Genomic DNA, 13542 nt, shown 5'->3' with positions numbered 1-13542 from the left:
GTTAGAACCAAATGTCAGTAACAGCTATAATATCAAGGTATTTTTTCGTGGAGGATAATTGAGGGAGCGGGGGGAACACTGCTGGGAAAGATGGCAGATCTACTTTTATGGAGAACAATTTAGGCTTGAGCTTTTCTGTAAAGGTAGTTGTTTTGTTTTAGAGGGTATTTGTTCTTAAGTATTATAGCAAACTGATCTGCTGTTGGATGTATGGTGTCTAGGGCTGTGACTGAGAGGAATATTCTTCACATGGGAGTCCAGAACTGGTGGGTGATATTGGTTTGGGAGGGTGGTTGAGGAGGAGAGTGAATCACATGGAGGGGAGTGCAGGTCCTTTAACTTTAGAGCTCTGACCATACATGGACAGTGGCATATCTGATAGGTGATCACTGTAAGCCTCCTGTGCTTCATTGAAGAGTTGGATCTTGTTGGATAAATGTAAAAAGAGGTGCAATCTGATTTATTTTTACTTACATGATGCATTTCATCAATGGTCACGATATTGGTTTGCTCAGAGTAGTTAACATAAGACCTGATAATCAATAGGCCACTAGCATTATTTGTCTACAATACATAGAAACATATTAATATGAAATATGCATATTTAAAAATTCAGCTGTGTTTTTACAAAAAGAGTTTCTAAAAACATTTTTCAATGTAAATGTGTCTAGGCAATTCTTGCTAAAAGACATCAAAATGTTCTTACCTCCAGTGGAGTCCTGGGTTTCCATATGAACCAATGTAGGGTCTGTGTCAACTCCAGCAACACCCCTTTACACAGAAAAGTAAATAAATAGCAATGAATGTTTAATAATGAGATCAGTAAGCATTGTGTCAGACAAGTGGTATGTACTACCAACAACAGCAGACATTGACAAAGCAAATAGCTCTAGTTTTAATGTGCTAGTGTATGCAAACAAGGATATGCACATATGTTGTTTGCACCCACTAGAAAATTAAAGACATGCATGTGTCTAATACGAGTACAGGATAGCTGGTGCATCTCTATCTCACTGACAGCGTAAGTAACTTTTGTGTCCTCACAATCTATGCTATTGGATAATCTGCATTTAGTTGCAATCATTAAACACCGAAGCCGCTGCAGCCAGCAGACCGCCAGTGTTGGCGGTCTGCTGACTACCATATTATGAGTCCTGAAAAGACTTCCACCCATTTACGGGCAGAAATCGGACTCCGTCGGCCTGGCTGACAGAGTTGAAGAGGTGGTTCCACCACCAGCACCGCCAAGCCAACAAGACTTCATCTACTGTACTGCGGTAGGTAATACAGCATGGTGAAGTCCTGGATGGCAGTTCGATGCTGGCAGTGGAAAACGCCAGGACCCATCCCCTCCAGGATGACCACCTCACCGGAAAAGGTAAGTTGATCATCCAAAAGGGGGGGGAGCTTTGGGTGCTGGGTGCATGTGTGTGGTGTGTGCGTGTATGTGTGCCTGAATGGGTGTGCGTGAGTACATGTCTGTGTGTGTGGAGCGCGTGTGTGTGTGTGCATGTCTGTGGCTGAAGGGGGGGTGTGGATGAGTTTGGATGAAGGGGGTGTGTGCATGTTTGCTGATGAGTATGGGGTGCATAGGGGTGTGTGGACATATGTGTTTGTATGTGTGGGTGACAGGAATGGGGATTCCTGTTGTGGGGTGCATGACCACCAAGCTTTTTTATGGTGGGGTGACTGCCACAAAAAGCCTGGCCGTCTACAGCCTCAGCATACTGCCAGAGGAGCTCACCGCAGTCCTGGCGGCTGCAGCCAAACCACCTATCTCATAATGCAGCGGTCTGCACAAGAAAGACAAAGTGAAAGAAAAGTTCTCAAAGTGAGCATCAGGTATAATGAAAGAGGTGTGACGTGTGAAGCTGCAATATAGGGTTGGGCTCTGGAAGCCACCATTACTGTAGGGGCCTAGGAACTGGTTGGAGCCACACATGAGGTGGAAAGAGGCTGTGGAGCAGCATGGGTCCCGAAAGCCCATTTCCTGCTAATTTCCAAATAAGCCCTCTCTCTTTAGTGTTTGTTGTGTATTGTGCTGATATGAGATTTATCAGGCAGTTAATGCAGCTGAAAGCCGGAAATGATAATGATGGAAGGCTTCTACTATTTTCCTATTTAAATTATCAAGTTCATAACTATGTACTTGAGTTTTGTGCACATACCTGGTCAATTTATATACTAAGATCACTTCAAAATTAGTAAAGGCAGAACTTCAGTGCAGGTCATGAGTAAGAGCTATTGGTAAACCCAACTTTTGCATATTGTGAGAAATTAGGTTGTTGGTTGAGAGGGTCTGTGAGCCCTTCTCAAGCAACAGCCACAACCTCTGTCAGGGTGAACCACAAACATCAATAAATTAACCTGTGCTTAACCCTCCAGTAGTTTGGCACAAAAACAATCAGGCTTAACTTAGAAGCAATGGGTACAGTATTTATGCAGTACCCAAACAGCTATAAAGTGAATACACAATACTAGAAAATGCCACACCAATTTTGAAAACTAGAGTAAAATTTAATAAATTATTTGACACAAAAAAAATAACAAAAATCAAATCAACAGAAATGTAGATATTCAATTTTAAAGATTTCAGGTAAGTATAGAGCCTAGAAGGACAAAGCTCCACTCGTGGTTATCTGGTCATGCGAGACTGGGTGAAAGACTCAAGTTCAGGTTAGTCCCACGAGGGAGGGATGGGACCAGGTTAGTCCCATCTGAAAAAGTTACCTTCTAAAGTCCAGCGTGATTAATCCAGTTTGCAGTAGAGGAGGTCATGAGGAGCTGGAAGAGCGTCATGCATGGTAGTTTCTGTAGCATAAAGAGCAGGCCGGGCGTCAAGGACAGTTGTCACTGTAGCGTGAAGATCCTGTTCAGCGTTGCAGAAAGCCGCTGCTAGAGACTGTGTTAGTAGTCCCTGCGAGTTGCCAATGATGTAGCGCAAAGTGCAGATCTCCTGTTGCCGGTCATCTCTGTCAGTCACTGTAACATCAAGAGTCAGGTTCCCCAGAGCTTCACATTGGCAATCAGCACAGACTACAAGATCTTGGTATAAATTGGCATATTTGCCAAGAGCTCAAAACCTCAGATTTTTGTCCTTTCTTCTGGGAGGAGCTCCACTGATGCCACACAAAGAGTCCATGACCTGAGGGTCACCTCTAAAGGATCAGGAACTCACTCTAGCAGGGGCCAGCAGGCAGTTTCTGTTGCAGGTCCAGTTGAAAGTCCAGGTAGCAGGCCAGCTGGAAATATGCAGGGAGGCATCTGGAGCTTATTATGCCCCTTTAGCTCAAAACAGGAGGCCAGTCCATTGACACTTGGAATCATGTCAGCCTTGGATGAAAGCTGCAGGTCCAGTCTTCATTCTCAGGAAAGCATGGCAGGCCTCAAGCAGCAGTGCAGCAGGGTGTCCTTTCTCTGTAATATCCAAAGGCCCAGGAGGGTACTGAAGAGTGGTTCTGAGGGTACCCTCTTTAAACCTGGTGCCCACTTTAAAACTGGAAGATGGAAATCAGTAATTTCCTGCCTCTCTGCCTTCCTACCTTGGTCCCAGTCTATCTGGGGGCACAAAAGGCTACTGTGAAGAACTTTGTGTGCTCAAGCAGCTCCACTGAATTGCAAGAGTGGTATGTAATAGCTGTCCCATCACCCTCCAAAAACAGCCCCTCTTGTGAACACCCAGACTCTGTATTGTGTGGCTGTCTACGGTGCAGACACAAAAGCCGACTGTCAACCTCACCTAGTCAAGTGTGTAAGCACCAAATGGGTATGCCAAGAAAATGCCAACTTTGTAATTTAAAAAGAGGGTTAAATTACAATTCCTCAACAAACATGACTTACCTACCTGCTCCCAATCAAATGTTATCACTTATTAAAGGTACTAAGGTAACCTGATGTTGGCCTACAAGAAAAGTAGGCCTTACAGTAGTGAAAAACAAATTTAGGAGTGTTTCACTACCAGGAAATGTAAAATGTAAAAGTATATGTTCAACCTTTTTAAGTACAGTGCATCCTGCCTTTTGGGCAATTAAGAGCTTACCCTATGGGTGACTTATATGTATTTAAAAGGAAGGTTTGGGCATGGCAGGTTGAAACGGCAGTTTAAAGCTGCACACAAAGGCTTCAATAGCAGGCCTGAGACATGTTTAAAAAGGCTACTCAAGTGGGTGGCACTGTAAGTACTGCAGGCCTACTAGTGGCATTTAACTTACAAGCCCTGGGTATATGTAGTACCACTTTACTAGGGACTTACACTTAGATTAAATGTGCCAGTTAGATGTAAGCCAACCTTACTATATTTAAAGAAGAGAGCACAATCAATTTAGCACTGGTCAGCAGTGGCCCTAAGTCCAACAAAAATGAATTCAGCAAAACAGGGGGATTAAAGCAAAAAGGTGGGGGGTGACCCTGCAGAGAGGGCCAAGTTGAACACATATTTATTGGCCTTTGCATCCAAGAAGGGGAAGCGTAATGAACTGCTGGAGCCAGCACACTCACTAATCCCTCATTAGTAATAGTGATACAGGCATGGAGTTCTTTATTAACATACCAAACATGTAAAAGTAAATTTAACAAATCTTCCTAATAAAAGCAAATTCTCAGAGGGATCTCACATCACATGGCCAGTGTAACCTACCCCTGTAAATTATGCAGTTGCTGGTGCTAGAAGTACCACATATGCATGCATGATGTTAGAGTGTGTATATACTGTACATTTGTTAATGACTAAAGGATGCAAAAAAGTTCTGGAATAGAGTGGAAAACGAGTGCCACATAGTGTGAATTCACATTAAGCTTTATTTTGTACCTCTGTAAAGAGTGTGCCCATTGCTGTGCTTCATGCCACTGCATATAATTATTGAAACTTGGTACACAGTGCCTATTTGATGCAAATATTTTGTAAAAACAAATATTTATACATTCCAAATCATTGCACCATAAAGTATTGCTACATCACACTGCATTTGTAAAAGTATAGTTAGAAAACATACAAATGAAACAAAGGTGAAATTCCACCTAATATGTAGGTGGAGTATAGTCATTCTTCCTCTGTTAACTATCTTTCTTCTAGCATGTTGGTGTTTCGACAATAACAATCACTGACAGATTCCAGTGGTAAAATAAACCTTCATGCATTCCAAAGGCAAAATGATATCCTCCAACAGCCAATAGAAAAACAGCGAGACTAAAATATTCCTGGGGGCTGATCCAGTGTCTCAAGTCACTGGCTGAACATTCCAATTCAAAAGAAGCCAAGGGCTGAAGGCCCTGAGAGTATAAAATACAATTTTGTCTCCAAGAATGGTGCAAGTGACATAGACTTCAATCTAAAAATAATGCATTTTTCATGTTATAAAGGATAATCAAGCTTCAAAATCATTTTAAAGTATATAGTTCCAAGGATGAGCAAGCTGAGCAAAAAAATTACAATGTAAATTACTTACCAGCAGCGTTGGCAACAGGCTGCGAATGAGTAAATGTGCCAAATGCACACTTCAATTATCGCTATAGACAGATATAGGGCATTGGCTGTACGCATGCTAATACTTTCTAATCCGGAACTAACAACGCTGAATCTCTGCAGGAGAAATTGTGCCATGGAACTTTCAAGAGGCTACCGAAGATATTAATTGATGTTGACATGCTCATTCATGATTTCAGAAACCTATCAATTGCTTCTGTTAAAGAAAATTCATTGAAACTAACACAAGGGGGCGGCTCCTCCGTTATAATGTAGGAGCATCGCCCCCGCCAGCAGCTGCAATTCGTTTACAGTAAAACATAATGAACTATGTTTATTATGTTTTTACTGTAGAAGGGGCGGGGCCACAGGTGTGACAAGGCACTCCCCCTCAGTGCGCATGTATGTTTGGCCGGCCGTCTCGGCTGCCTTGGGCCGGCCAAACATACATGCGCACTAGGCTCTCTCCATCCCGGCAACGCAGTGCCGGGTTGGAGAGAGCAGGCAGAGGGTCCCACTCTGCATCGGAGCACCCAGACCGGGCGCTCCGTCCAATCCTAACACTGCGTTCACGCTGCCAGCAGCATGAAAGCAGCATTAGGATTGGACGCAGGGTAGGCTGGGAGCCTATGCCTGCAATGCAAGACCGGAGCAGATCGGAGCGGCGAAAAAGGTAAGTTTTTTCTTATTATTATATTTTTCTTTGTCGCCAACCCCCAGCCACAAACCACCCTCACCTTTTCCCTCCTGCGGGGCACGGCTAACAATGAAAATGAAACGAAATATCTTTAGTCTAAAAAAGTCAATTACAATCTAAGAATAAAATGTGGAAAGCAAGTTTCCTTCCTTCAAATTTACATTTAAATGACTTTGGGCCAGATGTATAAAACTTTTTTGCATTCGCAAATGGTGCAAATCGTAAAAATCGGCGTTTGCAAATGCAAAAATGGCAAATACAATGTATGAAAGACATTCGCAGTGCGAAAATAAAGAATTGCTAAAATAGTGATTCCTTGTGACTGAGACGTGATTTTGCGTGTCGCACTCTGCGTATCGCAAATAGCTACATGATTTAGCGAATCGCTATCTGCGTTACACAATTTGCGAAGTAGAATTGTGAATCGCAGATAGCGATCCGCAAAATCATGACACTATTTGCGATACGTAGATTGCGACACGCAACTAGCGAATATTGGCAGAAAGGCCTTTTGCACATGCAATTTCTGTAGTTAGCATCTTCATTATCTTGACTTCAAGTAACATATGTGTCAACAGGACATAGATATGCACTGTAGGCAAACATGTGTGAGTAACAGTGTCACACTATTAGCATCATAGTATAACTGTAGTGGTACATGTTAAGGTAGTCCCCTGTAGCCCTCTACATTACTTCCTACGTCCATGCACTCCACTTGAGTGTTCAGTGGCCTCACTTGCAACTCTTGTAGCGGGTTCCAAGACAGTACTGTGCCTGGTACTGCGACGCCTAGGATCCATCACAGGGGCTGTAACACTGCTGAGGCTAGAGAGCTCCTCACTATCCCCACCACCAAGTTCGCTATTTGTAGCACTGCGTGCTGTCTGCATTGCATCCAGAACATTGGTTATTTGCACCCATCCCTGTGCAACGTCCCGACTGCAATGTGCCATCTCCTCCTGTATGCCCACACCACGTTATGAAATCAAGGCAGTTGAGCTAGCGAGCCAATTGACCGATCTGCAGAACCCATCAAGCCTTCCCATAAATTGGTGATGGCACGTGCAGTGGCTGACACGCTCCTGCTGAATCTCAGTGCAGAGTTCCCTAATGGCGTTTGTCAACTCCTTTGTGTTTTCGGCTGATGTTTGCTGTCCCTCATTCAGAGACTCCAACTGCTTGTGCATGGATCCCATGTTTTCATTGAGTGCATCCAACTGCTTTTGCAGTACTCCCATATTGTCATTGTGAGACACAAACTGCCTGTGCATTAACCTCATGTGTTTGCATTGCAGGCGCTGTACCTTCAGCATGGAAGCTTCAAGGCCACCAACAATTGATGGGCCCTCTCCCTAATCTGTGCATTGTCTGCCTGCATCGAGAAGCCTCCTGAGGGGATTTGACTGACTCTGGGGCAGGGACTGCTGTTTTCCTGTAGATCTAGCCTCTGAGGGTGGTGTGGGTACTTCATCTGGCATTTTATCTGAGCCCAGGTTATACTCTGGGAGAGGTAACACCCTTGCCCTGCATCTAGTTGGTGCACTACTGAAGGACTCACTGGAGTTTGAGTCGGACTGTGGCTGTGTTTCGCCATCCCCCACATTTCCACCTTCTGCTGCGTCAGGGCCCGGGACATCTACAACGACAATGTGCATCATGTCATTTATGAATATTTCACTAAATGTTGCACAATAATAATGACTATACACTGACATCGTAACACTGAGTTGTTTGTGTTGTTCCTCTGTGTGGCTGTACACTAACTTGCTATTTATGTGGGATTAGTACTTTAGGGTGTGGACTACTTATCACAATGCATCAAGCTAATAGATATTTTCTGAGAGCATTTGTACATGTACATATGGGGATACACATCATTATTGCCCATACCTTTGCTGGTGCTGGGTGTCCCTGAGGTGTCAATGTCCTCGTCTTTACTTAAACTTTATGTATTTATCTAAAGCTTTACTGCCCTCCTCTATCACCTAGATAACCAAAGGTGTGGTCAGTGGGAGAAAATGTTTTGTTGACCTGAAAATACTATTTCATGATATTATACTACTATAAATCAGAGCTTCTAATATTAACGTGATTGGTAATAGAAAGAAGCAGACTTTGTGGTGATGTTAGAAATGGGGTCTTTGGTTGACAGTCAGGTTACCCCATGTTCAAGCAAGGACCCTCACTCTAGTCAGGGTAAAAGAGAATCATCCTCAGCTAACCCCTGCTTACCCCCTTGGAAGCTCGGCAGAGCAGTAGGCTTAACTTCAGAATGCTAGGTGTAAAGTATTTGTACCAACATACACAGTAACTTAAGAAAACACTAGAAAATGACACAACAGCAGTTTAGAAAAATAGGAAATATTTATATAAACAAAACAAAAACAAAACTACAAAAATCCAACATACACAAGTCAAGTTATGAATTTTTAGAGCTTAAACTCAAAAATAGCGCTTAGAAACACAAAATGCTTCGATGAATGTTAACACGGCGTCCGACACCAGTAGCACCAGACACGGAGTCGCGTAGACCCCCAGGTACAGTACCTTGGTGAAGAAATTAAAACGAGCCAATGCGCGAAGTCGGGGATCGTGGCGTCTGTGCGAAACGTTGAATCTGTGAACTTCGAGTGGCGTCAGTCACGACGTGTTGCAGCGACTTCCACGGTGTCGCGGACTTCAGTGGGGCTGCAGCGATGTCAGGCCTGCGAAGGTCATCGCGTTCCAGCGAAGATCACAGAGTCGGGTGCAGGCGGCGTCACCGGATTCAGCAGCAGCGTCTGTCCAAAGTCGATTTCCTTGACTTTCCACCAGCATTCCTTCCACGGGCCCAGGGACTGGATAGGGCACCACTTGTCAGAGCAGGAGTCTCTCCAGAGACTCCAGGTGCTGGCAGAGAGAAGTCTTTGATCTCCCTGAGACTTCAAACAACAGGGGGCAAGCTCTAAATCAAGCCCTTGGAGATTTCCTCACAAGATGGAAGGCACACAAAGTCCAGTTTTTTGCCCTCTTACTCTGGCAGAAGCAGCAACTGCAGGATAGCTCCACAAAGCACAGTCACAGGCAGGGCAGCTCTTCTTCCTCAAGCTGTTCAGCTCTCCTCCAGGCAGAGGTTCCTCTTGTTTCCAGAAGTGTTCTAAAGTCTGTGGTTTTGGGTGCCCTTCTAATACCCAATTTATCCTTTGAATTAGGCCTACTTCAAAGCAAGGTCTCTTGTGAATGTGAAATCCTACCTTGCCCAGGCCAGGCCCCAGGCACTCACCAGGGGGTTCAAGACTGCATTGTGTGAGGGCAGACACAGCCATTTCAGGTGTGAGTGACCACTCCTCCCCTCCCTCCTAACACAGATGGCTCATCAGGATATGCAGGCTACACCTCAGCTCCCTTTGTGTCACTGTCTAGTGTGAGGTGCAACCAGCCCAACTGTACAACTGACCCAGACAGGGAATCCACAAACAGGCAGAGTCACAGAAATGGTATAAGCAAGAAAATGCTCACGTTCTAAAAGTGCCATTTTCAAACACACAATCTTAAAATCAACTTTACTAAAAGATGTATTTTTAAATTGTGAGCTCAGAGACCCCAAACTCCACATGTCCGTCCTCTCCCAAAGGGAATCTACACTTTAATCAGATTTAAAGGTAGCCCCCATGTTAACCTATGAGAGGGACAGGCCTTGCAACAGTGAAAAACGAATTTAGCAATGTTTCACTGTCAGGACATATAAAACACATTACTATATGTCCTACCTTAACCATACACTGCACCCTGCCCTTGGGGCTACCTAGGGCCTACCTTAGGGGTGCCTTATATGTAAGAAATGGGAAGGTTTAGGCCTGGCAAGTGGGTACACTTGCCAAGTCGAATTTACAGTTAAAACCGCACACACAGACACTGCAATGGCAGGTCTGAGACATGATTACAGAGCTACTTATGTGGGTGGCACAACCAGTGCTGAAGGCCCACTGGTAGCATTTGATTTACAGGCCCTGGCACCTCCAGTGCACTTTACTAGGGACTTACTACTAAATCAAATATGCCAATCATGGATAAGTCAATCACATACACATTTTGTAAAGGAGCACTTGCACTTTAGCTCTGGTTAGCAGTGGTAAAGTGCCCAGAGTAACAAAAACAGCAAAATCAGAGTCCAGCACACATCAACAACCTGGGGAACAGAGGCAAAAAGTTAAGGGAGACAACGCCAAGGATGAAAAGTCTAACAGGTGATGTCTGACGTTTTTCTCTATTTTGAGGGACAGAGTCTGATTCACGAATATGTTATGTTAAGACGTTTTTAATCATTGTTGCCAGTCTAAATTGTACACACTCTAGCAGCAGAATGAGTTTTCATTGTTTGATGGCCTCTGGCAGAACTGGCATCTGCCATCAACCCTGTCTATCATCCATCCACCCATCCACTCTGCCATCCTCTGCCATCCATTGACTGCCATTCTTCGATTAATCCATCAATTCAGCCATCCATTCATCCACTCTGTCATCAATCCATCCACTCTGCCAGCCAACCATCCATCCACCCATTCATCCAACCATCCATCTATCCATCCACCCTGCTATCCATGCATCATCCATCCACTCTGCAATCCATTAACTCATCTTTTCACCCACTCATTCATCCATCCCTTTGTTTTGCCATCCTCATTATTATTATTATTATTATTATTATTTTGAATCTTGATTAGCGCTCAGCTAACCACACAAGATTTCCTGATGCTCTAACAACAGATAGGTTCTGGGCAGAGCCTGCTGACTCAAAACATCCGGGTCTTTAATTGTTTTCTGAAAGTGTTCAGTGAGGTGCAGCTTCTCAGATGTCCTGGTATGCAAAGGACAACCCTCCTATGAGAGTCTGTTTAACTCTGGGAACAGAGCACAGGAAAAGATCACTGGAACATAAGAGGTGAGCCGGTTGGTATGATCACACCAAATCCAGGAGATAGCGGGGGCAAAGCCCTGCTCTTGCTCTGCCACCTTGAGCCAATAAAGCTTGTGGAGGAGAGATGAAACTGATGTATTTTTGGGAAGTCTATAGATGACCACTGAGTTTTGGACCACTTGCATGCATCTCTCGGCCATTTTGTCTGTGCCCAAATAGAGGAAGTTCTCGTTCCCTAGAATAGGAGTATCCAGATGATTTTAAGAAGCCACTTCAGACCGCCAAAACAGGTAGTGTCCACCCTCGCTACCTGAGGCCTCATGGACAGATAGACAGCAAAAAGCCAAGGTTTTTATCCTTTTGAGTCGGAGGAGGAATAGCATCCAGGGTATTTGGATAATGCTGTGGGCCCCAAAGGGGCGAGTTCTTTCCTAGCACGAGTAACTCGGTCTTTTCTCATCCACAATGCAACTAAACCCAGGCAGGAGTTCTTGGCCTCAGAATTGTAGTCCTGGGTAGATGTCAAAGAAAAGATGATTTGTGTATCATCCACACAGGAGAATATAGTAAGACCACAACTCCCAACCAGCTTTGTCAATAGGCGAATATAGATTTTAAATAGTGCCATGCTTAGGGCTGATCCCTGTTAGTGAGTGCATGACACATGGAAGAGGCTCTGCCTGAGGAGACCTGGAAGCTTTGATCCTTTAAAAAAAGATGCCATCAAAGATAAAGCTGTTCCTTGAAGACCCAGTCTTGATAGGAGTGTATTATGTGACACGGTATCGAAGGCAGCACTGATATCGAGTAAAATGAGCGCTTCCATCTCGCCTTCATCCAGGAGCTGCCTAGGATGTTCTGTGACTCCTGGCAGGGCAGATTTAGTGGTGTTTCCTGCTCTGAACCCTGACTGAAAGTAATGTAAAGAGTTTTGGGACTCAATAAAACTGGACAGTTGTTTATTAAATGTTTCTCCATGGTTTTAGCCAAAATGTGAAGCATGGAAATCGTTCTAGGATTGGAATAATTGGAGGGGTCCATATTAGGTTTCTTTAAGAGAAGCTGAAAAATGGCATGCTTCCCTGGCTAAGGAATATGCCCCTCCTGTAAGGAGGAATTAGGGAGTCCCATCATGAGCCACAAAATATTTGGGTCTAAAGTGCAGAGCTTAGCGGGAGGGAGAGGATCATTGGGTAAACCAGATCTTATAGATTGTGCCAATTACATGAATAGAGGTAGAGCCAGCATGTTCCAAGCAATTAGTTTCTTGCGGGGTAATGTGGTGACAGATCTGTTCCGGTGTGCTGAGACAGAAGACTATAGGCTGATGTTGGGCTACGCAGAGATCCTGCCATTCGTCGACAGAGAACATTCTACTTTCTGCACCTCGTTACCAAAAAAGATTTCCAGTTCATCACACTGCAACTGAGATAATGCTGGTGCTGATGCAACAATTTTGGGGTCAGAGAGCTCCTTGAATACTCTAAAGAGAGGTTTGGGACAGTTTTGGGCTAAGGTGATTTGGTCATAATAAAAGGTGGCTCTAGAGAGACTGTGATAGTGTTTCAGTGCTGTTTTGTATTTGAGCTTGATGTCCTAAATCCAGCTTACTCTGCTTGTAGTGCCTCCATAAACCCTGGGGAATGAGGGTGAGACATACCTGGGCAGCAACTTTTAATCTGTAGGACAATGTCAAGAGAGCCCCGCATCCAATCATCAATCCTGGGCTGGTCTAGCTCGACCTCATGCTTAATTGTGCACTGTATTCCTCAACTGGCTGTTGAGGGCTATGATGTCAAGTCTTGACCAAGGCCTAGTCTTAAACCGAGATCTATAACAACCTCTAAGTGGACCGCACCAGGTTTGGGCTGAAAAAAGAACTGCATAGCGACAACCACAATAGCAGCAGTGGAAGATTGTAGTAAGGTGTTTTATGTTAGAAAAAAATCAGATCTAAAAGATGACCTCCTTTGTGAGGAGGAAAAGAGATCCAGATTCGCTACCGTAAGGTCCTCAATTAAGATCTGACCAGGGCTGCAAATTTTCAGATATAAAATGAGCAGATCTGAGAATGAGGGGGGCAAGAAGGTCAGGCACTAATGTGCACAAATTGCCCGCGTGTCCCGGTGGGTGGCATATTAACGCACTAACCCACTCCGGGCTCCGTACGGAGCGCAGAGCTGCAAAAAATGCCATTGAGCAAACTAAAACAGAGGTTTTCCTCTCTCTCAGCTCGCCAATGTTAGGTTAGCAACCGTAAGTGAGAAAAATCACATGCTAAACCACCTCCCGGGGAGATTTCTCAACGCAAGCGTTTGCATCAGGTCGTTGCCGCTTGCATGGAGAAACCTGCCGCTCATTGTGAGGAACTTGCTGCTCGAGTAGAAAATCTACTAGAGCGGCAGAACATAGCAGCACCGTCTTGGGCTGCACATTGTGCCATTGGCACTGAATTTATAGCACAGGAAACACTCAAGGTTCTAAAAA

At 44.4% G+C, this 13542-nt stretch overlaps 1 protein-coding gene across 7 annotated transcripts in view; it reads right to left on the bottom strand.

Annotated features, from left to right (window-relative positions):
• SORCS2 (sortilin related VPS10 domain containing receptor 2) overlaps positions 1-13542 on the bottom strand; it is a 1939515-nt gene that overhangs the window by 584751 nt on the left and 1341222 nt on the right. For all 7 annotated transcript variants that reach the window (XM_069203288.1, XM_069203250.1, XM_069203258.1 and 4 more), the window contains exon 6: positions 707-771. In XM_069203288.1, coding sequence (XP_069059389.1) covers positions 707-771 — 65 coding nt within the window. The remainder of the gene's footprint in view (positions 1-706; positions 772-13542) is intronic.

The sequence above is a fragment of the Pleurodeles waltl genome, chromosome 1_2, assembly GCF_031143425.1.
Source record: "Pleurodeles waltl isolate 20211129_DDA chromosome 1_2, aPleWal1.hap1.20221129, whole genome shotgun sequence".
Lineage (NCBI taxonomy): Eukaryota > Metazoa > Chordata > Amphibia > Caudata > Salamandridae > Pleurodeles > Pleurodeles waltl.
Note: the sequence above shows the minus strand (reverse complement) of the source record. Positions and strands in the feature narration are given on the sequence as shown.